This window comes from Meleagris gallopavo, chromosome 26 (assembly GCF_905368555.1).
Source record: "Meleagris gallopavo chromosome 26, MGAL_WU_HG_1.1, whole genome shotgun sequence".
NCBI lineage: Eukaryota > Metazoa > Chordata > Aves > Galliformes > Phasianidae > Meleagris > Meleagris gallopavo.
The window spans coordinates 2,563,676-2,590,208 of NC_139429.1; the positions used below are offsets into that span (position 1 = coordinate 2,563,676).

The window sequence follows — 26,533 nt, forward strand, 5'->3', positions numbered from 1 at the left end:
ACAGAGCAAAAGCTACAAAGCACAAATTAGGAAATAAAATTGGAATATGAGTAAGATGGTATGTAAAGCAGTTAGGTAATACTTCAGTGGAGGGGAACAAAAAAATAAACACTGCCATAATTAACCATTGCTTAAGCCAAAGCCATTCCACATCTCCTGTTCTCAGGTTTTTACTCTGATTTTGAGAATAAAGTTTAACCTCACTTGAAGGCTTCTCTATTCTTTAAAATAAAATAAGGAAGGTGAGGACAAACAATGAGATTCCAGTGCAGAAGGTAAGTGCTTTTGGAAGGGCTGTGGCACAGAGGTGCTCAGCCTCCTTGTTTCCCTTTGTGCAGAAAAGCCAGCTGTGGTCCTGTGATCTCCTCTTGGTTAAGACAAATCAGCACAAACAACAGGTCCCATTTTCCAGTTGCAGTGAAATGTGGGGCAAGAGCTCTGTAATAAAAATTAGCAACTGAAAAATTTCAGTTAGGATTACAAGGCATCAGAGGGAGGCAGGAGCATTCAGAAGCCAGTGTTCACCAGGCACATTTCTGATAAACAAGGTGTCTGGACAGAGCACAAAGCTATGCACGTATATGACTTACCAACCTTGATTTTAGCAAGTTACTCACATCCTGCTTTAATAACTTGTATCAAAAAGAATGGAAAAGTTGTGGGTGGAATTAATTCTATAACCATTTATTTTCATAAAATCTTAATAATTGGAAATAGCACAGTTCAAGAATGGAAATATTCTGTATAAAAGAACATGAAGGTTGTTCACATGCATAGGAGTTTGCACAACAAATAAGAGGTGATGTAGCATGCAATTACCAGATCTAGGGGTGTGGCAGTGACAAGCTGTTCTACCTTTGTTCAAATTAAAGCAGTTTGAGTGTATCACCAAGTACACCCTCATCACCAATGAGGGACTGAGTGAATAAGCTGAGCCACTCAATTTCCTGCACGCTGGGATAAATGCATTTATTGCTAAGCTTGTACCAACATTATGCTTTTACTTTTCCAAATGGACAAATTATACATCCTGCGAGTGAATTGCAAACCTCCCTTAATACTAGAGCTTTCTCACTTCCTCACTTCACTGAGCTTTGCCAACAGCAGCAGCAGTTTATAATACATATGTTAACGCAGACTTTGCATGCCCGTACTCTAGACATGTAAAATCTGAACAAAAACAGGCAAGGAAGGACACTTGTCCACAGTGATTTGTCATTACAGAGTAAAAGGACAAATTTCCCCAAACATGATGAAGATTCTGTACAAAAAGTTCATTGAAAGGATCAGTTTTCTGTTTTCAGAGGAGTCCTCCACTGGGACCGTCTCAGAGGGACATTCCGACTGCTTTTTCTCCTTGCTGGAGATTCTACTTTCCACTCCCGTGGCACGGATGGTCTAGGAAGAAACAAAGTCACCATTTATTTTCAAGCACTCTAGCATTCCTTCTCACTGTGGTCACTGTTTCAGATCTAGATTGAACTTACAGTTTCTCTGGTGATGTCAAACAGATAATATCTCCCGGCTGCTCCTCAGCCTCTTTATTCTCTGCAAATAATGCACATATTTTCATATTTTTAAAACGCTACAGATTTGATCATTTGTGTTTTTACTCTCCTTGAGCTAGAATCACAGGTAACTTGCCTTGAGCAGAACCAGGTGTGTGTGTCAAGCTGATGTAACTGACCCCAGCACCAAAAGTCAAGTCATTGATGGTCTCTGAAAGAAAAAAAAACACATGAGCCAGCTGCCTGTGACACAGCCAGAGGGAAGACATGCTGCAGTATAACTAACACTCAGGTGTTACATAGAACACGTATATCCAGTTAACTGCAAGCAGTTAAGCAAAGCATCTCTCTTTTCCAACCCAGCAGATCTCAGTGCCCCTCCAAACAACACGCCGATCTGATGGGCCATCAGTGCACATAAGGTTCATACTCCTGAATTACAGGCTTCCCTGTATATGGAGGGAATTAATTTACATGTGGCACCTCGATGGTGCACCTCCTTGTCCTGTGCTAGATGCTAGAGCCACGCCTCCCATTGAAGCTTAGACATCATCCAAGATCACAGCACCTCATGAACTGCTCTCAGCACCCCAGTCAGACCAGTTACGTGGCCCAGTCAGGGCAGAACGTGGGGCCCCTGAAGAGTGACAAAGGATTTGAACAGCCCTTCCAAGAGGAACCGTCTGCAGCCAGACAAGGAATCACTTGACAGGGAAACTAGGTAGAATTTAGCTTGCCTGAACAGCCCATACTTGTCAGCTGTCACTTTCCTGTCATTTATCTCAGGAGAGATGTCACAGTATTCAGATTTTTCTTCTCTCAGCTCTCTGTTTTATGCTCCTGTTTCCCAGAAACCTTCACAAGGAATTACAGTAGAAAATGCTTTATTGGGTAGGAAATGGAAACTCTGCTAAAGAGCTGCCATCAAGTGAGGCTTCCCTTGCAATCAAAGAAAGGTATTATCTCCAAAACATGTGTTTATGTATCACAGTGAATAAATCTACACTTGTCCAGACCCACTCAGCCATTCTCAAAGTAACGAGCAGGAGAGATAAGGAGGTGACAGACAGGGAGGACAGACTGACAGAACAGTTGAGTAAGATAAAGAGGCAGCTGTTGTTCTCAAGTACAAAATGATTTACAAAGAGCTTCATCTCCAACAGTTTTAGAACAATGCACCTGGGGGGAAAAAAAAATGTTTTCTTTTGATTGTCTGTCAGCCTGCAAGACCCAGCAGCACCATGCAGATGGTTCAACAAAAGTAACTGAAGTGATGATACCGCTTCATACCGTTTGTCTCTCCACCAAAGGATGCATGCTGCCTTGAAACTAAGTAGGAATTCAGCCTCAGTACCACTGCAGATTAACATTCTTCCTCCTTGCATGCCATATGGTGCTTATGCTTAAGAGAAACAGCCATGCAAGCTTCCAGACAGAGATATGGCAATTAAAGATTTCTGCTCTCTAAAAACACACCCTCGTTTTTTTTTGCACAAAGATCATTGCCTGCTGTTCAGTCAGCGAGGAGAAACATCGAGACAGACAAATCGAGCCAAACAGTGGAGCATACAGGGAGGAGAGGGCCAGATTTTCCAGTGGATGCACATCACTGCCACTGCTTTGCTCCTGCCTGCTCGTGGATGTCAGGTATTTGCAGACTGCCACACAGCTGACTGCCTTATTGGCTACGTGCCGCTGGCTCTCCTGTGTGCATGCAGGTCAGGTATTTGCACAGACACAGGCAAGAAAACCACACTCACACCTGTAATTCTAGATCATCATCCCTGCCCCACAAAAATTTACTGCCTAATGACAACTGACCTGTCAGACACTCACTTGGACTCCTAGCTTAATTGGAATTCACTCCTGAGCAGGGGAGGGAGTTTAACGTAATGAGAAACAGAGACCTAAAGGAGTTCAGTGTGCCCATGAACTGACATAAAGGAAATCTGCTGAAAATCAGCTTCGTTTGTAAGACTGCAGAATGCTGTCAGAAAAAAAAAACATACCAAAAAAGCATAGCTTTTGAAGGTCAACTTCTGTGAGATGGCAATTCAGCTGCAGTGGATATAAGCACAGCAGACTCACAATTTGTGTACTAGAGATTCATCATTATGTATTTTCACTTTAATGCCTACAGCAGAGTAGAAAAACACATCATTCCTTCTCTAAAGCTCAGTTCAGCTCTTCCTTAGGGCAGAACATTCAGAAATGACTGTGCAGGTTATTAATCCTCCTTGAGCAGATCTCAATTGACACAGCTCACTGCTTGCTCTAGTGACAGAAGCAGGTCACAACTCACCTGGGATCTTTTGTTTGGACAAAGGAATCTCCTGTTGTACAGCTGAAAGGGACTGAACCCCGAGTATTTCCCCCTACAGCAGGGTTCTGTAATTCAGTCTAGAAGTGTTAAACTACATTTTGAGAATTAAGGGACAACAGAATCCCACACGGCTTGGGCAACGTAACCTGCTGAAGAAGGACAACATGCCTTCTCAGCAATCCACAGTTAAAAAAGAAGAAAGGGCAGTAGGTTCATTGTTATTTTGGGCTGTTGAAAATGTTTTCGTGCACTGATTCAATACTGCAACACCCTGTGATGTATAAATGAAAACCATATTGCAGTGTCCTTTCCCACGAGATCTTCAGTTTCAGAGTAATTCTTGTTTACCACAGCCATCTAGATAAGTACATGATCTATAGCTAATCCTGACCAGTTTTTTCTGCTCTTCAGGGAAGCCCCACATCGCTACCTCTCTTAAAGAAGGAGCACTCAGCCCAATTTGGAAAGGGTTCTCTTGGGTTACTTACGTTCTGGTGTGCTGATTGCACGGCCCCCCACAGGAATGTGTGCTCCAGTAGACAGCTGATTCACACTTTGAAAAGAAGCTACATATAACGAGAAAATAAGAATAGAAATGTTCAGAGACCTCGTGGGTCTAACAACCATGCTGTGTCAACTAGACCCAGGCCAGCACTGAATAAGTCTGCAGCAATCTTTCTACCTTGCTTGCTGTTAGCTGTACTTGGTGGAAGTGATTGAGCTGATAAAATCCCCCCAGCACTCTTGCTGCGTTGCTTGCTTCTGGCCTCTACTGCTTTCCAGGCAGAGTTCAGGATGGCAAGTGTGCTCAAGGATGCTGGCCTACAGGGCAAAAGACAGAGTAGCATTGAAGTGACTTATTGCTGCAAGCCCAGATGAAATGCATGACATGACATATAAACAGAAACCCATACCTGTGGCCATATAAGGGCTGCTTTGGAACATCAGCTCTAGGTGTAGTAAACTCAGAAGGCACAGAGGAAGGAAGTGATCCAGGGGATGAGAGCTGCCTCCCACTCACAGAGGACTGGGCGTTATCACCAGAAGGTAAGGGCATCTCCAAACATAGAGGCTGCTACAGAAAGAAAGTAAAGAGCAAATCTAAAAACAGACACAAGTGCAGACAACTCTAGATAGCAGACATACAGAACAGCTTGTTGTGTGACTGAATCCTTTGTGTGATGGACTTAAATGGATACTAGGGAGAAAGAATTCACTGGCCAAAATTATAGCGAGCAGCAAACAGTAAGTTTTGATATGTGTATTCTAGTTTAAAGGTCTATTTTAGGTGCTTCTTTAGGTCAGCAGAAAAAGAAAAGAGCTGCCAGGGTAAAAATCATCTCATTTTAAGGTAGGTATCTCAAATAATTTGGGACAATCGAGCCAAGCACACTGACTTAAAAAAAGATCTGCATTACTAACACAGATGTAAGTTTCCATTCCATTTAAGTATAAAATCAGCCAGAATAAACCCTTTTCTTTTTGACCCATTTATCATCTTTATCACTCTGGAAACAGAGAGTGACAGCATGTAAGCACAGACAGTGGAAAATTAGACTTGTCCTTCCCTTTAAATTGAATTACTTTTACACTAATTGTTTGTTACTTGTCTCTGGTGAACACGTGTTGTTTGCAGTTTTTCTAATATTAAATGACTTTGAAACCAAAGCCTCTGTCAGCAAATGCACAGAAGTATGAGAACATTACAACATCCATATGCGTGGAATTTGGGTGTTATTTGTGCTCAAACTTTTGCAGAGCAGACAGAAGGCATACAGAGTTAACGGCCCAACCTCTGCCTGTGATGGTGAGATGTGCTCTTGGTCTGACTTCTCCTTGTCCAGCTGCTCTTCGTATTTCTTCATATCATACTCCAGTTCTGCTGCCAGCTGCTTGTCCACAGCAAAGAATTCTTTAATTTCATTTCTGTAGTCTTGCATCATTTCCTGCAGCAATAAAGAATATTTAAACCCTTTCAGAAATCTCTCCTGACTACTGATTCATGTCTCCATTCACATCACAGCTGCTTTAAGTGCAAAAGGAAATACCAGTTGGTAGAGCAGAGGTGTTTTTAACAGACTAAGAGTTTAAATTCCAAATTGTACTTCAGAACATGAAAAACCTTTCCAGCATTCAAGCTTTCTGCCCACATTCCATGAGGAGGCTCACACGTAACACACTGTGAGATCTGAATCTAAAATCCCTCCACCTCCTGCTTTATTTAACACAGTGGCAGTGTCACAACATCGTATGCCTTCCAAATTTCCTTCTAAGAAGGCTGTTCGTTCCATTACTGGTTATGTATCTAACACATTAAGTTAAGAGGAGAAGAAAAAACAACAAGAGAACACTTCTCCTTACCCGTAAGTAGTTCATAAGGTCCCTAAGAGCTGGGATCTTCTTCCGCTCCATCAAAGATTTCAGCTCAGTGATTATTGGGATGACGTTTTCGATGAAATTCCTCTTTTGAACCTTTGTTTAAACAAGGCACAAACAGTTACAAGACACAATAAAGGAGAAATCACTCCATTGTTAGATGAATGGCCTAAGTGAAAGGAATTACTTCTTCATGGCATCGCAATTATCACAATTAAGCCCACTTTTATACTACATGCGTGCAGGTTAGGCTTCTAACCTAAATGGAAGTCTTTCAAGAGGTATCACTGAGTCTGCTTGTGCATTGAAAGCAAACTGTCTAAAGGTGCACCAGAAACCACTTAGGCTCAGATGCTTTAACAATAGGAGATTGTAGAACAAGTTTAAACAGATTAAAGCTGTTTTTTTTTTTTTTTTTTTTTTTTTTTGCATTTCTGATCAGTCCAACTGACCCTGCAAGTACAACAGTCTGCTACAAATCTAGCCTTAACATCTTGTTTTTGCAATACACAGCGCCCTCAGGGCAGAGTGAATCTACAGACAGAGCCTGAATAACAACACACATGCACTGTATGTCCTTGGCACCATTACATTACTTGAATAATGCTTGACAAGTCTTTCCAATACAGAAAGCTAAAACTCCTCTCAGCACTGTGGACAGTCCTCTCCCCACCCAGATCCAAGTGCCATTCACCTGTGAGATGAGCTTTTTTTGTGCTGCCTGCATGACAGCATTAGCCATTGCCATTTCATCTTCATCAGGTTGAATGTCTTCATCAGGTTTTGATCTCATAGTTGACAGCTTGATTTCTTTGCAGCTAAGGATAGCAAACGTATCTGAGAGCAGCTCACTGGCTTCCATGTCCAACGGAAGGACCCCATCCACAAAGCATGCTGGAACAGGCAGGGAAGAAGTAAAAAATCACTTTAGTGGAAAAAGCAGTGCCAGGAAAGACAGAAAGATAACACCATAGGACTCACAGCCTTATGGTTTTGTTTTTTAAATAGACACAAATTGTTTGCCCAAAGGTGGCCCCTACCCAGGACACTGTGGCTGATCTTCGTCGTAATGCTGAACCTCTGCTCATCTGTAAAATGGTCCAGTAGGAACTTGTAGATATACATCCTTTTCTCTTTGTTATCTTTTCCTCTCAGAGAGAAGAGATTCTTTGCCCTGTAGTAGGGAAAGACATTTTACATGGTTAAGTCACATTATGCGATCTCACAAAAATAGTAAGACTTAAAATCAACAAGGAATATCTGCACGTCACTTCCAAGACCCATAAATATGCTAGGATACCACACACTCCCACAAATTACATGCAGAAGTTCTCCCAGAAGTCTCATGGAGAAAGCAGAACACTTAATTTAACACCATTTCTTTGAGCTGTTTTCCCACATTGCATACATAATGTTAAGTGCCACAAATGCCTTCTGTTACCAAAGGCTGCATGGCCATCATTCAGCACTAAGAAGGTAGAAACGTGCTCAGCTGACCTCTCACTCTGTGGGAACTTGTACTTTTCATGCTTCTCATAGCTATTGAAATGGAAGATGCACTCAATGAAGTGCTGGGAGAACATCACTGGATTCCTCTTCAGCAAGAGATGCACCAAACAGAACTCTGCAAACCTAGAAAGGAAAAAGAACTTACCAGGCAGCTTCTGAAAGTCACCCCGAAACACAGCAGAGTCACAAACAGTACAGGAGGAGCTCTCTACTCCCAAGTCTCCCTCAATACCCCATTTAATTCCTGCCCAGTTACACTTGGGTTTGAACAACAATTCTAACTTACTGACCTTAAACTCTTTTTCATTCAAGAAAATAACACTTTCCAGCATCCACAGTACTACTCACTTATTGCCATTAAAACAGAGACAGAAATAAATCTGAACTTGAATGCAGGCACAGTGTTTTCATTACCTTTATGAGTAAAGTCCCTGAAACACAGCACTTTGCAAAAAGTTAATCACCGAAAATCTGGCAAGAGGTGAAAGTCAATCTCAGGCTTGAAGAAAGTACTTTTATGCAGATACAGCCTCTGAATGCAGATGCAAAGAAAAAAGCTACCAATGAAATAGCAGTGTGTTCCACAGCTAAAATTCAAGGAACAAGATGCTGCAATGCCACCACCTACTGGAAAGACATTTTTGCATACTAAAAAAAAAAAAAGCAGAGCAGGTGTGAACATGCACTTGTAAGCAATGATAGGTTGACAGCCCTGGAAAGACCAAACATCAGTTTGGATGTTCCAGGCAGAAATAAGAGAAAGTTGTCCAAGGCTCATTTGCATCTGGCATCAACACAATCTTCCATCCTTGGAGGAAAGTGCCTCACATTTCCCACAAAACAGAGCAGTTTGAGACTTTGAAACATACAAAAACCTCACGAATGTGTACTTATGAACAGTGTGCACAACTCTGCTATGTCAAAGTACTACAGAATGTGACAGAAAGCTTAAAAAGGCTTAAAAAACGAGGCATAAACACCTTCAATACCTTCACTACTTTACAGATGAGTATTTTACCTGGCAATATCTGGATTTGGATCCACCAAGACACTAATGAAACGGAAAAAGAGACAGTCCTTCCATTTCACAAACTCCTCCTATAATAAAAGGACAGATGGTAAGTTAGCCTGAACCAGGAAAAACTCGTGAATCTTCACAGAGCAGTATCTGATGGAGTCTGCCAGAATATACATTGAGAAATAAACAAGCTACACAACTTCACCACTACGTACAGAAAATAAACCTCAAAAAATACAGTTCTAGGAGATGCTTGAAGCAGAATAAGCACACAGCATCCAGGTTCACCAGACCAATAAAAAAGGAGAATCAAGAAAAATCTGCTTTCCAATGCCAAAGGCACAGATGCTCCTCAACACTGTTTTCAGAGCCAAATACACTCTGAATCTGCTTTGTTTGACTTCACATGAACACTGGAGGGGCAAATATTGTCAGCCTCTCCACTTTCACAACTTTAAAACAATAAGCAGAGATAGAGGAAAAAGGTGCTGTGATACTCAGTACATTCATTCACATAGGAGCAAAATGGAAGGGAATTCACAGAGACCAAGATAAGAAAAAGAGATAACCACTGAATAAAAATAATCTTGTTATCCAGCTGTGCTAAGTGTTCTTGATTTTTGCCCACCTTGAGAGAAAGCAACAAAATGCACGCTTGAAGTCTTCATAAGTTAAGCTACATTGCAGCTATGCTCTAGAATCCAGCTATAAGCATAGACCTCTTGGTCAGTGCTCAGCACAACAGAAGAGGACCTCTGGTTACCTGCAGAAGGTTGGTAATCAGAATCAACGTCTGCTTCCGAATGAAGGGATGTGGGTCCTTCAGGCACAAGGAAATGTTGGGGATGTATCTGTCCACCATGGTGGTGTAGCGGATACAGAGGTCACACATAACGATGACGACGTTATTGCGCACAGCCACGTCGTGGGACACCTCCAGCTCTCGAGCCAGAGCTGCAATGCACTTCTTTGCCAGATCCTCATGCTGCAAACACAATTTACCTGTGAGATAGGGATGAGGCTGTCAGTGCTGTGAATATATTCTTCCTAACCCCCAGTCCGAGCTGAGCCAAGAGAAGAATTGGAGTAAACAGGTGAATAAACGTGAAACATATGCTGAAACTTGACGAGCAATCTGCATAACCTCTCCAAGAAATTATACTTCAAGGAGTTCTTCCAAACTCTTTTTAGACCTATAGTGTGGGTCTCTATGCCAAACTCCCTCCTTCACAGCAAACTATTCCTGTGTACAGGGTATTATTCAAAGCAGCTAAAAAGAACAGCCCCAGCTGTCACAGGCATCGCAGGGAGACACCCACCTCTAAGAGCATTACTAAACCAACTTAAAATAAAATAGCCTGCATTCTAACATCACTTCTTCCTAACTGTTTCTAAGCTCGGTACAAGAAGTATTAAGGTTCCCAAAGCAGTTAAGGAAAGAACGATTCTGTCTATCTGCAACAGATATGAGGTTTGTTCATCTCTACAGCAGAGCTACAATACCCAAAGTTTCACTTAGCACTCTTTTTTTATACAGGCATTGCAGATTTGACCAGGTTTCTATCACAAAGAAGTTTGGTCATTCATACTAAGAAGAACTACATATAGAAATTCTGATCTACACTGCACCAAAAGCATCAGGTTTTCTTCACCCTCTGTTGAGCACCCTACTACAAATTACAAGATCTCTCAGCTAGACAGCAACCAATTCTGAGTACAAGGACAGCATATATGTCTGGAGAATACTATGTAGGAAAAATGCATTAACAGACTTGAAAAACAGTCTCATAGATTTTTATGGTTTGTGCAACTTGTTACCATGGATATTTGCATTGCTAAACACTACAAACAGAAGCAAAACAAAACACTGAGTGCTGCATCTATCTGTTAGAGCTGACATGGCTTTTGAACAGAACTTGAAGCTGAGAGCAAAAGGAAGGGTGGGAATTGGATATAAGAGCATTCTTTCACTGCAGGACAGCACTTACCAAGAGTAATGAATGCATGAGCTCTGATCACTGGAGGCATGGCTGATCCTCTGAACTGGGACAGTGGCTGAGAAGCTGGTATTTCCTCACCATCAGGAGAACTAGACACTAAGAAAGGACGGGTCAGGAAGGAAAACATGCTTTTTGGGAAACAGCATTGTTCATAAAAGGAAAATTAAAGGCAGAAGGGAAAGAGCCTCACACTGTTCAGAAGAAGCCAGAATGGACTGGATCAAAAGAAAGATGCGTTTCTCCACTTTGGCTGGACACAGCTGTGCAGCCTCACCCAGGAGGAAGAGGTGCCTCACCTACAGAAAGAAAAAGCAACACTGCAGACTAAAGGCCATGGCTGAGCTGCAAATTAAGTCAGCAGGAGTCAGCATGGTTACTTCTCCAAAAACAACTTACAATTCCCTCAGTCCTTTCAAGAAGGCAGCAGCTAACAAACAAAAAGTGAAGCTCTGAAACATAAGTGGTGTGTGTGTTTAATACACAAAGCCTCCCCCCAGTATACTAATAATGTTAAAGTAAACCTTAACATTTCCTACACATCTTACAGACTTTCCAAAGTGTTTTATAAAGAGCATGAGTGGAAAAGCAAAGGAAAAAGCCTCATTTTATTGAAAATACATGGGCTATCACATCCTTAGAGCTATTTCTAAGGTACCAAACTGCTGAATGCTTCCAGGCCAATAGAGACAAGATTCCTTTGCCATACAGAAGCACCTACATCAGGATTTTCCTGTGTAACAGTTACTGCCATGAACTTAACAGACCCCTCATTTTGAGAACATGCTCATCCTTTGACCAGCCCACAAAGGGGAACCAAACTTACCAAGAGATCTTCTTGCAGTTGCTCTGCTCCATCCTCTTTGAGAACTATATTTGAAATATAACTTTCACACGTGGATATTAAGTCTCCAAACACTTGGTTGAGCAGCTCCTGTTCCGTAATAAAACAAAATTAATTAGGCACTTCATTAACATCTTGGCTATGTTCTGTTTACCATCTCCACACATAAATCCCTAATTTAAAGTCTTTACATGCATATGATGTGCTACTAACTCTGGGCTTGGGCCCATTAAAGAGGCCTAGGAAAATACAAGTATCTGCAGCAGCTCTGATGTAGAATAGCTTGAGCTTATAGTGTAAGCTTATAGCTTTCAAGTGGAGCAAGCCTTAGGAATAGCTGATAGTGAAGATCTGCTTTAGGAATGCTGTAAGTTGACAGAAGGTCAGCACAAGCTATTTCAGCTGTTAAACAAAGAAAGCCTCTGAGGAAAGAGCTCTTACAAATTCACCCTTAACTACAGGAGGCTCTCCAGCAAAACTGCAGTACACCAAGTAAGGCAGCTAAGTAGAACAGATTTGAGTGGCTGGAGCTGGATCCTCTGTGCTTAGTGAGACAATCAACCAACTGACTGGAGACAGAAGCTGCCTTCAAGTGTCAGTCCTTACACATGTGAAACAAACTATTTTAAAAGAAGCATTTCAAGTCACACCTGTGTCTTCTTTGGGACACCTGCATAGGCACAGCAGAGCTTCTGCAGAGATTCCACAGCTGGGCTAATCACCTCCAGGGGACACTGAAACTCCTTTAGCCAGTGCTTGATGCTATCTGAAAAGGAGATGACACACAACATGGGGTTTTTTGTAGGCCAAGCAACAATTCCTGGAGAATAACTCTTAGCTGGGAGACAAAAGTGAACTGTGCCTTCCACTCTTCAGTTTCTCAGGGCCACTCACCAATCAGCCTCTCACAGGTGCTTCTAGGAAGGTGCTTTGCAACATGACTGATGACAGACAGTATATGTCCTGTAGTATCATTGATCGTGTTCTGTTGCCTGGAAAACAGCATAGCAGACAAAAATTTAAGCTTTGGAAAACCACCACAGCACAGAAAAACCCATGCATCTTGGCTAAGTTCTATCAAGGCAGACTTATCAAACCAAATGAAAACTCAAAAAGCTCAATGTAAGACTTGATGGCTGCACAAATCTGTGGGTTATTGCTTGCCTCCTACCTGCAGAACGTGGTTGCTTGAATAAAGAATGTTGATCTAAGCAGCACTATGACTATGGAAGGGCAGGTAGTGCTCACTCACTCATCTTTACCTCCACCTCTTCCCTACAGAATAGAGGAGTTCAAAGCACACACATACCTGCTGACAATGTACCAGGACTCAATGACCTTGGAGTAATCCAGCTTGGGTGAAGAACTTGCCACCTTAGCAAGCAACATCCAAGCTGGTACAGAATGCTCTGTTTCCACATGAGACATCACATTATTGATGAAAGTAGAGGAGAATTTATTCTGCTGGGACCAAATATGAAAAGCTTTGTTCATATAACAGCTACAAGAAAGAAAAAAAAAAAGCAAGATAAGCAAGGAGTGAACAAAACTCTTGAGATCTCGGACACCACTAGCAAAATCCAACATCTGTCCAGGATAGACAGTGAAGCACAAGGCTGCCATCACTTCACTTTCCTTCTACCCAGTATACATCAGGATTTCTGCTACTCGTTTTATTGTCAGTCACTCTTTCTGTTAGCAGTTCTGATGGCTGCAGTGCAGATCAATCCTGATGCACTACAGATCTAGAGTGAGTGTGTCTATCAGAGGAACCAGTATCAGAACAAATCAAGCAGATCCTTCAACAACCAAAGACCTGTACCAAAGACTTCCTAGCAGTTTTTATTTAACATCCTTAATGGGACTGCACCAGTTGCATTCTTCTGTTTAACTCTAGCTACCCATTTCACAGTGACAGATTTATTCTAAGATATATCAAGCTGCAAGGTACTCAGAGGTCACGAAATAAAGGTACCATGAATCTTCAAACTGTGTCATAAAATAGCCTAAATTAGAACGCTGACAGTTTTACAGATTGGCAAGGCAGCACAACCAGTATCTCATTTTCTATTTCTGAGCTATTATGCCCTGTTGACTAATAAACATACAACTGCCTTTAATCAATGTTGCGTCCTTGTCATACTGTACCAGTCCATTTCTTCTGCTTCATCCCACAGCATTCTGCAATCAGACAGAATCATTCCATTTGTCATAAGACAAGTAACATATTGCACATCAGAATTAATAAGAGGAGATCTTCTCCTCTCCTTCTATAGCCTCTCTTACTTCTGTCATCAGAACACCTCCATTTATTAACATTCCCGCTGCTACCAGCACATCAAGAATAGCAAGTGACATTCCTGTGTATGAACACCAGAGTTCAGGGAGACTGCACAGGTAACAAGAAGAGCAAATCAAAACACTCAACACAAAGCAAAACTGCACTCTTCTCACCAACTGCTGATGTTTGACAGCTCCTCTGTCCTAGGAACTGGCAGAGCAACACAGGCAGCTCACAGCATGACAGCTGCCATCTCTAGAGCAATGTGCACTTTCATTGTCTACTTTGAGCAGAGAGTGCAAATAGCTTATAAAAAAAAAACACCCCATAAATTCAGTTTTTTGCCCTAGTACAATAGGTGGCACGTGCATTTGAACTGTGACACTTATTGTTTCGTGGTCACACAGAGGATGGGAAAGCTGAGAACATAATGCTTGTATCTTAGTCCTCTGGTCACTAAGCCATTTCCTACTGTAAAGGAAAAGCTGCATATTCTAATAGGATTAAAAGTTTAATAAAGTAATCTGGATTTTGTCCACGAATGCTAAGATAATAAAGGCAACAAAGAGATCTACTGGACAAAGGAGTGTTTTGAAAATGCCAGAAGAGCCCACAATGAAGGACAGCCATGCTTACCTCAGCTCCTGGCTTTCTGAAGTCAGCAAAGTAAGGAGATCCCATGCCAGCACCTGCTTTGTGTCTTCCCTCCTGAATTTACTGTAATGTTTTATATGCTGCAACAAAATCTGATGGAGGCATTCCAAGGCCTTTTCTTGAACAGAACTTTCAGAGTCTATCACAACAGGCACGACTCCAGTCAACCATGCCTTGTGCACCAGGACATCATCGTGCTGAGCCTGAGAGAAACACACTGTTAGAAACATCCTTTAGTTATGATGTGGTCCTATAAGCACAGGTAAGATCAACAAAAGCCTAGAAGCCATCTATAGATTCACCTATTAACTTGTAAAATAACTTACAATTAGGCAGTGGCATGATGTGGCAGCACATGAACCAAGAGAACCTATTTCCCTGGCAGCAGAAAGTACAGATTGTATCTATGACCAAACTGCCTGGGCTAAAGTACTGCAATACTTTGTTTTGAAACCCCATAAATAATTATGAGTGTATCACAATAAAACTGTACTGCAGATGATTTAACACTAAAACTAGAGAGTTTTGATTAATACAAACCTTATGCTCCATGACTAAGTTACCAAACCTTTGAGAATAAATAGAAAAGAAGGAAAAACATTACAATGCCATCATCAGCATGCTGCATCTCAGCAAAATGATTCAGGTTTTTAAATTTCAGAAGGACAGCAACATAAACATCACTTCCATGACACATAAATCAACAGGCAGGAAAAAAAAAAGTGTTTCCAGCAGTTGAAAGCATCCCACATAAACAGCAAGTCTGTGCAAGTGATGGCTTCCAAGTCAAAAGAAAATAAAAAATATAGGTTTTAAACACAGCCATAAAGTGAAATCTGGTGAATGAACAAGTGATTTGCTGCGCCCTCATCCTCTTAACCTCCACTTCAGCTACGTCAGGTCTGGATAAGAATTGGTGTTGCTCTTTTCCTCACCTCGAGGAGCTCTGTCACAGACTGCAAGGCCTGCTTCCGCACAGACACAGCGGGGTCCCTGCAACGGTCCTGCAGAGTGGACAAGTCTTCTGCAGTGCAAGGGATTGCTTTGTGTTTCAGGATGTTTGTAAAAACCTGCAAGTCAAAAGCTAGCATAAGTTTGTTGGGAATACAGGCCAGGAGCACCAGGTAATGAATCAAAACTAAATTTCTCTCTAATTTAAGTCAACAGGGAACAGAATGCTTCCCTTTCAGTGAGATACATAACATTAATAATGTCTAAGTACTGGTACTTGGTACAGGATGCTAAGAGAACATCTTCTCAGTCATTCAGATTGTATAGGAAAATTCTGCACTGAGTCAATGCTACAATTCCCCTTTGAAGCCTGTGTTTCTCTCGTTATGACCTACATCTTTCACCTGCCAATAAGAGAAAAGAATTGAAAACCTCACAACAAAACAGCTAGAAACCCTTGACCTGAGGTGTTCTCATTGTGATTGGACCCGGAGGGGAAAAACTAGGGGAAATTCACATTGAAGATGATCCCTTTTAAAGTTCACCACTTAATTTAAGAAGTTAAGCAAGAAGAAAAGCGATGCATTCCTCAAAATGATGGTAGATATAGCCCAAACTCTTTGCTAACAAGGTGGAAACAAACAAAGCACCTCTTATGCCTCAGTTTATAAGGAAGTTGCTTAAGTTCAATACCAATTGACATTTGGAAAGAGGCTCTTTTTCTAAATGATGGAATAAGTGAATGCCAGCAAAAGAGTACTAGAACACTTTTTCTTCCTTGCATTATTTACTTATCAAGAACTAGCAAAAATGACCTTTTTAAGGACTGAATGCACTCAGTGGGAATAGCAAGAAGCTACAGCTGGGCAAACTTACATACAATTCACTGCAGTACTACAGCTTAATTATTTGTTCCAGTGGCATTCTGTGTAACCATGCAGAACAAGAAATCATGTAAAAAACACCATACCTGGAGAGCAGATTTCCTCACAGTGGTTTTCTCATCCCCAGCTCTCAGTCTCAGCAGGGCTATGATTTCCTTTCCTATCCAAACCCAGGATAAAAAGAAGTTATAACACCCACCCAGACCACCCCCAGTACACTTTGCAGTGCTCGGTTTGTTGCCCAAGACTTTCACAGGAGCAAGAGATAAAGACTGAAAGCATAACAACAAACAGAAAGAATGCAGGTTCTCCTTTGCAGCTGCCATTTTGACAGGGGGAAGAAAAATCCAACTTCTTTCATCTTGACAATAAGTCATAGAACACACCACACCAAATCATTTGATTGCAATCAACACAGCAAAAATAATCTGTGACTTCCAATTCGTTTATTTCTGTATGTAAAAGGTGTCAGGTTGCCTTGAAAGCTGGAAAGTAACATTTCTTAAGAACATTCTGAACTCCCAAAATTCAGAAACCTCTTACTTTGAGAGATTCATCTGGAGAGCCACCGTGTTGCCATTAAGAGAAAGCATTAGTCATTAGGAACCAATAAATATAAGGTCTAAAAGTAGGCTTTTTTTTTTAAACCAAAGGAAGCCAAGGGATTTCAATCTGCATGACTGGTGCTTTCTTAGCAGGCAGGTAACTGCAACTGCGTCTTGCTCCTGAGAATAGCTTGACAGAAAAAGCACACAACCTTTTCTTTGCAAGATACTGCCAAGAAAACAGTCACGCTGCTCTTGTGAAGGTGACCAAATCTGCTAAAATGATCAACTTTGGCCAGCTGTCATGGATTTCTATGCATAGTGGCATAGGAATAAAAAACCAAATAAATAAACGCTGAGTTCCAAACGGCTGAGAACTAGCAAGGGAATAGAGTGTTTATAGGCTGACAGGCACTGCATATTCTGTAGAATATACTTCACCCTGCAGATTATCCCTACCCTTCTTATCTTTGCCCTTGTGCATTTAGCAAGTTCTGAATATCCTCAGCAAAGATTTATTTTGCTTCTAAAATACGAGCTGTTTGGTCTTCACAGAAGTGCAAAATTAGCACAGGCAGAAGCCAAACAAGTGTGTGCCAGACAGCTTTGCTAATGCACCTTGACTGGCTCTGAGAAGCCTGTTTTTCAGCTATCCTCTTGAGCCTCAGACAGCCCTTTTTGATCCAATCCTTTGCTTAATTTGTTTTGCCAAGTGCCAAGCGTATGCTCAGCTGGGTATCAGATACAAAACCAGGCATCCTCTGCCACACAGAGTCTGCAGCTGAACAGGGAATACACAATACCTTTAGTGGCTTGAAGGATATTTCTATCTTAGAGAGCAGATTAATGAAATTTATCAGCAAAATGTTTTGAAAGAAAGCTTTCAATAGAGAAGATAGGAGCCTGGTTCATGAAGATATGGAGAGATCCCACACGAAGAGCAGCATGAGAAATGCAACAAAGACAGAGGCAGGATGTGAGCTAAGCAGTAAATTGAATTGTCAGCAGTTCAAGAGAGGTGAATAGCAACAACTGAGAGCAAAGATGCTGACAGAGGCCTAAATGTGAGGCCTCCACATAGAAGAGATTCAATGAAATATCACAGCCACGAAAGCCAACTTTTGTGCTGATTTCATGCCATTAAGAAATTAGAGCTAGCAGACTGACATCAAGCGTCAGTCCATTTAACCTCACACTTTGCTTTTAACATCAGCCAATACCTGGTGCTGCAGAGAATTAAATTGTTCCCTGCATAACAGTGCCAGTGAAAGGTGCTGTGTTTTATGCAGCAAAAATACATCCGTTCTTTGTGCACTGAAGCAAGAGGTTTAATTACCCTTAAATCTATGGAGTTACAAGTACTACATCCCACATCAATTACCATCCTTTTGGGAAAGCATAAATTATCTGCTTTGCAATGAGTTACTGCTACCACATTAGTGCAAATGAACACCAGTATTTCACAATTAAATGTATTTTCCAAATTTAAGTGGAAATAGCATTTCTGTATAGCAAGCACTTCCACCCCTTCATCACCTGTAAGTGTTTTTTTTTTTTTAACAGCTCTACAAAGAAAACTCTCCACTCTTTGAGACATGAACAGTAAACAAATTTCAGAAAATATAATTTTAATTAAAGTTCTGAAAATCTATGCGAAAGACTGGTGTAATTTATCACCTACCATCAACCATGGCAGCATTGCTGCTGTTTGTCAGCTCAATCGTTCTGAAAGTTGGTAAGGTCTTCAGTGGATGACTGGACACAGCTGGAAGAAAAGTTAAAAGCTTAAGAATAAAAAAGGCATACATTCACTCCACATGATTCACCATTAAATAGAGAGCTTCACGCATGCCCCACATTTTATGGATACACATATTTTTAGAAAACAGCCTGCCAAAAAAAGCCTGAGACTTATCATAAGAGAACGACTCCACACCTTCACTGAGCATCAAACTCGCACTGTTTGTGTTTGCTTCCAAGGCTGCATGGTCATAGCCTGCCAAAAAGAAATTAAAAAAGAAATTAAATGAATCGTTCTCATTCAGCATATTCTGTCACTCTGATTTTTAGGTTTTTTTTTTTTTTTTTTTTTTCAGGCAAGTGATCCAACCACACGATGCTGTGTGCACGCTTCTGAACTGTGCCATCTGGCCTCTACCAAACCCAAGGGAGTGCAGAATGCCAATCACAAAGAAACAAATTTAGCTGAAGCAAAAGGCAACTCAAGATTTAATCAACCCTCAGACAAAAATTAACTTTTTTTAATTGTACAATTTCAGTTTTCAGTGAACATCTGTCAGAGGTATCTCATGGAGTAATCTATTTAGAACATGTACACAAAATAAGCACCTTCCAAATGTAAGGATACAAGTAAGACTCATCTATTGCTTCCCTTTATGGCAAACACCAAGGGTGCTCTGTGCAGGTATTACAGATCCTGACAACCAGTTCTACTATCTCCCAGGAATTATTCCCCAGACAGTTCAAGAAATATTTCAACCTTGTAATTTACTGATAGTGCTTACTTTGTAACAGGTCCTGTATACTATCCAAGGTAGCAGCAGCTTTCAGTTCCAGACAGTGGGCAAAACTGCTTAGAGCTTTGCTACGAACTGCAGGTGCTCTGTCTGAGCAGCGGCCAAACACCATGACCTGCACTAAGAACTTATGCTTCAGAAACCTCTGGTGATCCAGCGACACGGAGGAGTCCAGCTTTCTCTCAGGCACATCCAACAAAGCTAAAGCTACATCAAGTGCAAACACTCTGTAAGAAATCTGAAAAAATAAGCACACAAGGCACTTTGTTAATGGATAAAATAGACATAGGTCTTACCTATTCAGCCTACCTGCCTTTAGCCAGCACCAATAACAGCCCTATTCAGGACTGATTCTAAGCTTGCCATCTCTAAAGTACTACTGTAGCTGAAGTCTGGGACATTAAGGAGATGTACTTACTTTTGTGTGGAGTGAGTATTTGTAAAGCCAAGCAATGAAGTCAGCAAACTCCATACATGGGAGTTTATTCAGCAAATTCACCAAGGCCTGCGCAGCATACGTGCGATAATCAGCTTTATCTGGGACCTGAAAACCGAGAGCAGTTTGCACTGTGATATTCCAACGCTTTGTCCCAGAAGCCAGAGGGCATTACAGGTCTTAAGAGAAACACTTATTTAATGGGGCAATGTGGCACATTCAGCAAGGACTGGGACAACAATCCCAACACTTCCTCGGTCACTGCTTCAGCACTCACCACAGACAGTGCAAATTCCCCAAAGCAAAGGTGGAGTTTGATTAAATCCAGAAGCAATGTTTCTACCTGAGCAGAGAGCTCTCATAATCCTCATTTTCCCCTAATAACAGTGTTAAAAGGGACTGCACATTTTGGAAAGGTCAGAAGTGGGACACAATTAATTGTAACTGAGGTGGGGCAGTGTCAGCACTCTTGCAGGATGTAACACAATCAAGCTGTTAATACATTTGACAACAAGGAAAATCTTTTCCTTTCCTTATAAAAAACCATGGAAACAGATTTCCTAATTATTACACTTACTGCCAAAGTTCTTCAGCCCAGTATACACCAAAACTTACCATACCTTGATACAGATATGCTGCAGTAATATTCGAAGAACAGGAAAGGCAGCTTCCTTCAGCTCCTCTACTACTGAACTGCACAGGAAAAAAAACAAGCGCATTTAAGTAAGGCTGTTTTTATAACAGAGCAAAAATCAAGCGTAGGGCATTCCTTTTGAAATGCATTTTGAATGTCAGGAAGAGGGCATATTCAGGAGTCACGAGTGCTGGTGTAGGAGACAGTCAGAGAGCAGACCTTACCTTCTACACTAATCTAACATTTCAGACAGAAAACATTTCTGCCAATACTTTTCTACAAGTAGAGGGCAATATGAAAAGCTGCTTTATTCTCAATCTCCTTAATTGAATGCTGTCTGGGGAACTCTACACAAACTGTGTTTTTGAACAACGTGGATCCTTACACAGGAGAATAACAAACAAAGGCAAAACATATCCTTAAGCAAGAGACAGCAAAGAGCCCAAGAGAAGTGACCTGCATGTTAATAGAAAGCAAAACACAGAAGGTATGTTGCCTCCACTCACTGTCTAGCAGCTCCTTATTTCCCCTCCAACAACAAGTTCAGTAAACTTACATTAAAGAAATTTTAATTAAACCTTAATTGTGCAAACAACATCAAAGTCATTCTCAGTTTGTCTCATCCCTTTATCAACCAGAGAATAAAGCAAAGGCAGCCAGAAGAAAAAGCAGACCTACCCAGGAAGGGTAGTGCCAGAGCTTTGTACTTCACCTGATGAATTTTACAGCCTGATTCCTGGCACTGATCACAGCTGATGTGATTGCAAGGACCGCATGTCTGGAACCTGTACCACCTTGCACCATTAGAATGACACTGAGGATTCGTTGGAAGACACAGCGAAGAATCTGGAAGGAAAAGGTTATCTTCAAGTTCATCTTCAGCAGCAAGGTGGATCTTCATCTATCTTGAGCAGAGCAGGTAGATGAGCACTCTTAACCATGTTTATGAAATAACTCTGAACCGAACAATAGCACCTGACAAACCTCTGGTAGAATAATGCAGGAGGACCAATAATACAAGAAATAGCTTTCCTAGGGTGTTTTTCCAAACATTCACATGCATGTGGTGGTGTTTCGTCCCTGCTGCACTTCAGGATGGTGAGGTATGCTGTGGTCCCTGACCCTCACTGAGCAGCCCAACAGGAGAGACAGGGAAGATGCAGCGGGTCTGAAAGAGGGAGTTATTGGATCTTCTTTATACTACAAATGTAAACCATTCTGAGAAGCTGCACTGAGAAACAGAGGTGGTTGAAACACACAGGTTTCCTGGCTGCTGAATCTGAGTAGCTACTAAGGCAAGTATATCAGGTTAGCATGTACTCAGCTCCAGGCTTTCTTGACTAGATGGCCACAAGCACCTTGGCTTGCTAGCTCAAAACTAGTTCAGATGGGATTATGCTGATTCCAAAGCACAGCAGCACAGTCACACCCACAGTTCAAAAGCTTCATCTCCTAAGAGCAGCACACAGATAAGCAGGAGATGACACAGCGCGCCTGATAATTTAACAAAATAAAAAATGTAAAGCTGCAGAGAGATTTCTGGTAGAACTGGATGTTGCATGACGACAATATTCTCTGAATTAGCATCAGTCCTGCTTATAATTATTTGAGCAGAACACTTCCCTACTTCCCATCGTGCTTCACTGCACAATCCAACCCCACCACACCAGCCAACAGTGCTGGAGCTCCACCTAGCAGGAAGCAAGAAAACTTCAGGCAAAGGCAGTACCTTGGAATTCTCTGTATTAAGAATCTGAGATCTAATGCCACTGCAGCTGTCCTTCGTTTTCGATTCACTTGGCAAGAGTCATTAAAGCACAGAACATAATGCACATGAAATGCATCACCCAGCAAGTCAAAGAAATAAGCATTGGGGTAGAAAAAAAAGCATCTTGTCACTGACCCAGCAAACATACACACAGACACGTAAATATAATGTAAAATAAAAACATGCAAGCCAAACAACATGCAGAGAATGAAAGAAACATCTGCTTTTCAATAAAGCAGCGAGAACTCTCAAGATTTGGCCCAAATTTTACCTCATTTTCTGTGCCATGTAGAGGTGAACACAATAACCACAGTCCATGGTAGGCCAGCTCAGGGATATACTTGGCATGAGTAATGTTCCTAAACAAAGGAAGGCAGAGATATCTTCATCTGTCACGTGAAAAATATTTACTACAACTAAACATGGTCATTGACTGGAAAACATTCAATATTCACTAAATATTGTTTACTGTTAGCGAGGTGGAACACATCCTAATTATCTTGAGTAAAAGAAATCAATGCTTTCATTTTGGTATAAGCAAAATAACAAGACAAGCACTGAGGGCTTTACTTTTTAAAGCAATGTTTAAACAGTCAGAAGCAATTGCTCACATTGTTGCTGAAGACTCAAACTCGCGTTCCACTGGCTCAAAGTTTGTCATTTCAACAAAAGTCTGCAAGGAAAGAAAGCCAAACTTAGCTAATTCACATAAGGACAAGCTGTGCAGGTCTGCTTGGATGCCAGAACAGAGAACGTGAGCCTTTCTAGCTTTGAAACCACCGCCCCTCAGTCAAAGCAGAACATAAGCAGACTCCAAAGCCCACAGGCTCAATATTTTGCATCTCTCCCCCAGCTACAGGGAGGATTGATACCTTATAATGGAACACTAACTGCCCAGCTTGCAGTAGCCAGCAAATGCTAAGCACGAGGGACAGCCACAGAGCAGACAGCCTGCCTGAGCTTCACAGACAGCAATCTATTTGGGGGAGCAGCTTATGAAAGGCAGCACTGCCCACGTTGTGGCCATACAGCATTGTGCACTGACTGTTTGTGCTGGGGGACATAACGTTCTGCTCAAGGAATCTCATTACCTGCAGGCAGTTCTGGAAGCACTGAGGTTTTTCTTTTAGGGAGAACTTAGGTAGAAACCTTAAGAAGTTTTTTAAAAGAAGGAAGATTGCTTTGCGAATTTGAAGAAGATCATCCGTCGAGAAGTAAACGTTCTCAAGATCCTCTTCCTCCTCCTCTTCAAATACCTCTTCCATCTGTATTGGTACATAAGAGAAACAGAATCATCCCATCCCACATCAGTGACAGATCTCTCTTGCAGATTTTGGTGCTTCCCAGAATTCCCAGGCTAGGTCCTGCAATACCTCATATCCAAAACTCTCAATCTTTTCCTTCAGATTAGCGAAACACACTTAGTAATAGCAAAACAGACAACAGGATGAAAGTTGGATACAAGAAAGCTCCAGCAGAGCTTATTCTCATTGCAAAGGTTTTAAAAGATAAAGTCCTTCAGAACCAGAGACAGCCACCTCAGTTCTAATCTGACACCTGGAAATTCACCCCATAGTGATTTCCATGCTATTTACTCCATACTTCCCTTGCTTGTTCTCTCAGGATTTCTGATATGAAATTCTCAGTGCCACTTAGAAAAACAAACATACAAACACCAGAATTGTCAGCTGAATACAGCTAACCACAGCACTTAGCCCTCAACACCCCACCAGTAAAGAAACTCAGCTGTTATTTGTAACCTTGTTGAGTTTCTTGAAGATGAGACCAATTAGTTTCTCCCTCTGCTACTGAACTGTCTAACAGCACATCACATACAAGCTTTATTTTTCTATTAGTCAGCAGTCAAAGAACTGCAGCTGATGTTGAATCATCACACCTCTAGAAATTCCTAATAATAGGTAGGGAATTGAGAGCATGGATCAACAGCTGAATAAAAAGTTAAGAGGAAAAAAAAAACAAGGGCTGAAAAAGCAATAGAAAGTATATTACACTGACCTAAAACTGAAATAGCTTGCCAACGATTTGTTTGCTAATAGAGATCTACATCTGAAGATTACACAAACATCTTACACTGGAGGCGCCATTCCTGTTTGCCATTCCTTTTCTTCTGTTTCTTCTTGCATTGGTCTGAGAGCTTTCAGCATGCATCTTCTTCCTTTTCCTCATCAGATTTTGTCCCTGAGGCCAGCATTTTGTCAGGGTTTGAAGACATTTATCAAACATCACATCATGGAACATCTGATGAGCTATACTGCCTGTCCAGGAAAGGAAACATGAGCCATCTTCTGGACATAAAGAGTATTAACCCCTTCCAAGAACAAACGATGCTTTATTCAACAATGAGGAGGTGAATCCCTTCACTCACCTGGAATTTCAAGCAGTAAGAAGTACAACCCAGCTGCATGGAGAGCATAAACCCTCTGTTGTGCATTGGCTCTTTTATTCAGGCCTGTCTGGACAAAGTGGTGCCACACAGCCACAAGGGCATTACGAGAGAGGTTGTTTTCAACAAGAAAACGCCAGATATTCTAAAACAAAATACGAGAACAGCAGTAAGAAATCCAACAATAACATAGCTCTCTACAAAGATATCCACAAAGGAAAGACCTTAATTAAAAAGGTACAACACTGACTGCAAGAAAAGTGTTTATTCAGGGAACAGACTAATTTAAAAAAAGACTAAATAAACTTCTCTTAAATAAGCCATACCACACAAAAATCTCCTTCCATGTGTGTAATGCTATAATGTGATGTAAAGTACAGCAATAGCAGCAGGGTAGCAAAGTCTTGGGCTGCAGCAAATGAGAACAAGCCCAAATGCAGCAGCTGTGGATCCAGAAGCAAAGGAAAAATATTTGCTTACCTTTGGAAGGCATCAGGTAGGCAGGGATCTCCATAGAGATCCCCTTGCCTCTACAGCTAACCCTTAAAATGAGGTCTGGGAAGGGGTGGATCCTGGCTCCACCCCTTCTGTTCACTCAGCAGGGCTGCATGCACCTGAACTCCCCTTGGTTGGCCCTGCCTTTCCACCAGGTGCTCCATGATTGCTTCAAGCTGTGACTCAGCATTTCTACTACACACACACACACACACGGTAGAATGCACAAGCAGAATATAAGAAGTTCAAGTAAAGGACACACAGAATGCTTTCTCATGCTCTATTGTAACCAACGGCAGAAGAGGGCTGCTCCGAAAATAATGCCTCCTATTTTCTTATGTTGGCCCCCAACATCAGAGGCAGGTGTTGGTGGTATGGCTGTAGAGGCTGAAACTTCCCATCACTATTTCAGTAAACTGTGCTTGTATATATATTTTAACACACAAATTAGCTTCATCTAAAACATTCCAGTGAGTATGTCAGATGAGAGTCTGATGGTAAAATATTGCTGTGAAATTCAAGACAGGGCAAACTGAGCAACAGAAAGGCACAGAGCCTCTGCTGAGCAGCACAGCCCGCTGCCATCCATCCACCTCACCCCTCTGCTCTTGTCGTCGCCAGTGGCAAACGGTGCAAGCGCCTGGTACAGAGAGCTGAAGGCACCCAGCCCATCCTCCGTGATCTCCTCTTCAATGCGGGGATCCAAGGGTTCCGTCTCTGTGAAATCCAGGTCCCAGACCGTGCTCACCCATACTGGGAGAAAAACAGGCTTAAGCAAATCAGATAAACAGGTTTTAGGCAAACACTTCAAACAAACAGAGAGCACAGCAGCCACACGGAGCAGTGGCAGAGGGCACCAACCCCATAACCCCCCCCGACCCCCAACACCACCCCCCTCAGCCCTCACTGTGGCCCGAAGGCCGCACACATCCCCCTCAGACACCATCGCCGCCGCCACCACGCAGACAGCCCTTCCCGTTTCCCCTCACAGTGTTATCCGGCCTCACATCGCTCTCCCTTCCCCCCGTAGGGCCGTTCCAGCCCTCAGCCATTACCCCACCGCCACCCGCTCACCCTCACGGACGTCTCGCAGCCGCCACTCCGCCCCAACGCGCGACACTTCAGCCTCCGCCGCCATCGCGCCGCCGCGCTTCGAACCGACCAATCGCGCGCCGACTCCCGCGCCAGCCAATCCCAGCGCTTCCGCCTTCAGCGCGCCTGCGCGCTGCGCGCACCGGAAGCGCGACACCACGGGGCCGCGCAGCGCCTGCGCACGAGTGGAACGGGCGGGGAGCGCGCCGCGATTCCCGGCCCCGAGCGGACGGCGCATGCGCGGTGCGCGACCCGGGCCGGTGCTGTGCGCTGCGAG

The 26,533-nt window shown here is 42.2% G+C and overlaps 1 protein-coding gene across 3 annotated transcripts; it reads right to left on the reverse strand.

Moving 5' to 3' along the window:
* Positions 1-663: 663 nt before the first annotated feature.
* On the reverse strand, positions 664-26,494 carry NCAPD3 (non-SMC condensin II complex subunit D3). 3 transcript variants are annotated; one of them, XM_085209353.1, is made up of 35 exons: positions 26,239-26,494; positions 25,763-25,917; positions 24,652-24,814; positions 24,357-24,541; positions 23,357-23,530; positions 22,877-22,938; positions 22,537-22,624; positions 21,210-21,343; positions 20,484-20,556; positions 19,846-19,971; positions 19,416-19,665; positions 18,827-18,886; positions 18,572-18,655; positions 16,432-16,505; positions 15,446-15,580; positions 14,493-14,713; positions 12,885-13,076; positions 12,470-12,567; positions 12,226-12,341; positions 11,558-11,665; positions 10,925-11,030; positions 10,723-10,830; positions 9,498-9,736; positions 8,735-8,814; positions 7,705-7,839; positions 7,248-7,381; positions 6,902-7,101; positions 6,193-6,303; positions 5,625-5,777; positions 4,746-4,903; positions 4,514-4,653; positions 4,320-4,397; positions 1,645-1,719; positions 1,488-1,548; positions 664-1,398 (listed from the first exon to the last, which is right to left on the reverse strand). In XM_085209353.1, exons 1-35 carry the CDS (start codon positions 26,492-26,494, stop codon positions 1,287-1,289), a joined length of 4,644 nt encoding a protein of 1,547 aa, XP_085065479.1. In that variant the 3' UTR covers positions 664-1,286. The 3 variants fall into 3 exon arrangements, with proteins under 3 accessions (XP_085065479.1, XP_010721929.2, XP_085065480.1); XM_010723627.4 differs by having other exon boundaries at positions 4,746-4,906; XM_085209354.1 differs by lacking the exons at positions 664-1,398; positions 1,488-1,548; positions 1,645-1,719 and adding an exon at positions 1,728-3,642 and having other exon boundaries at positions 4,746-4,906.
* Between the last annotated feature and the right edge of the window lie 39 nt (positions 26,495-26,533).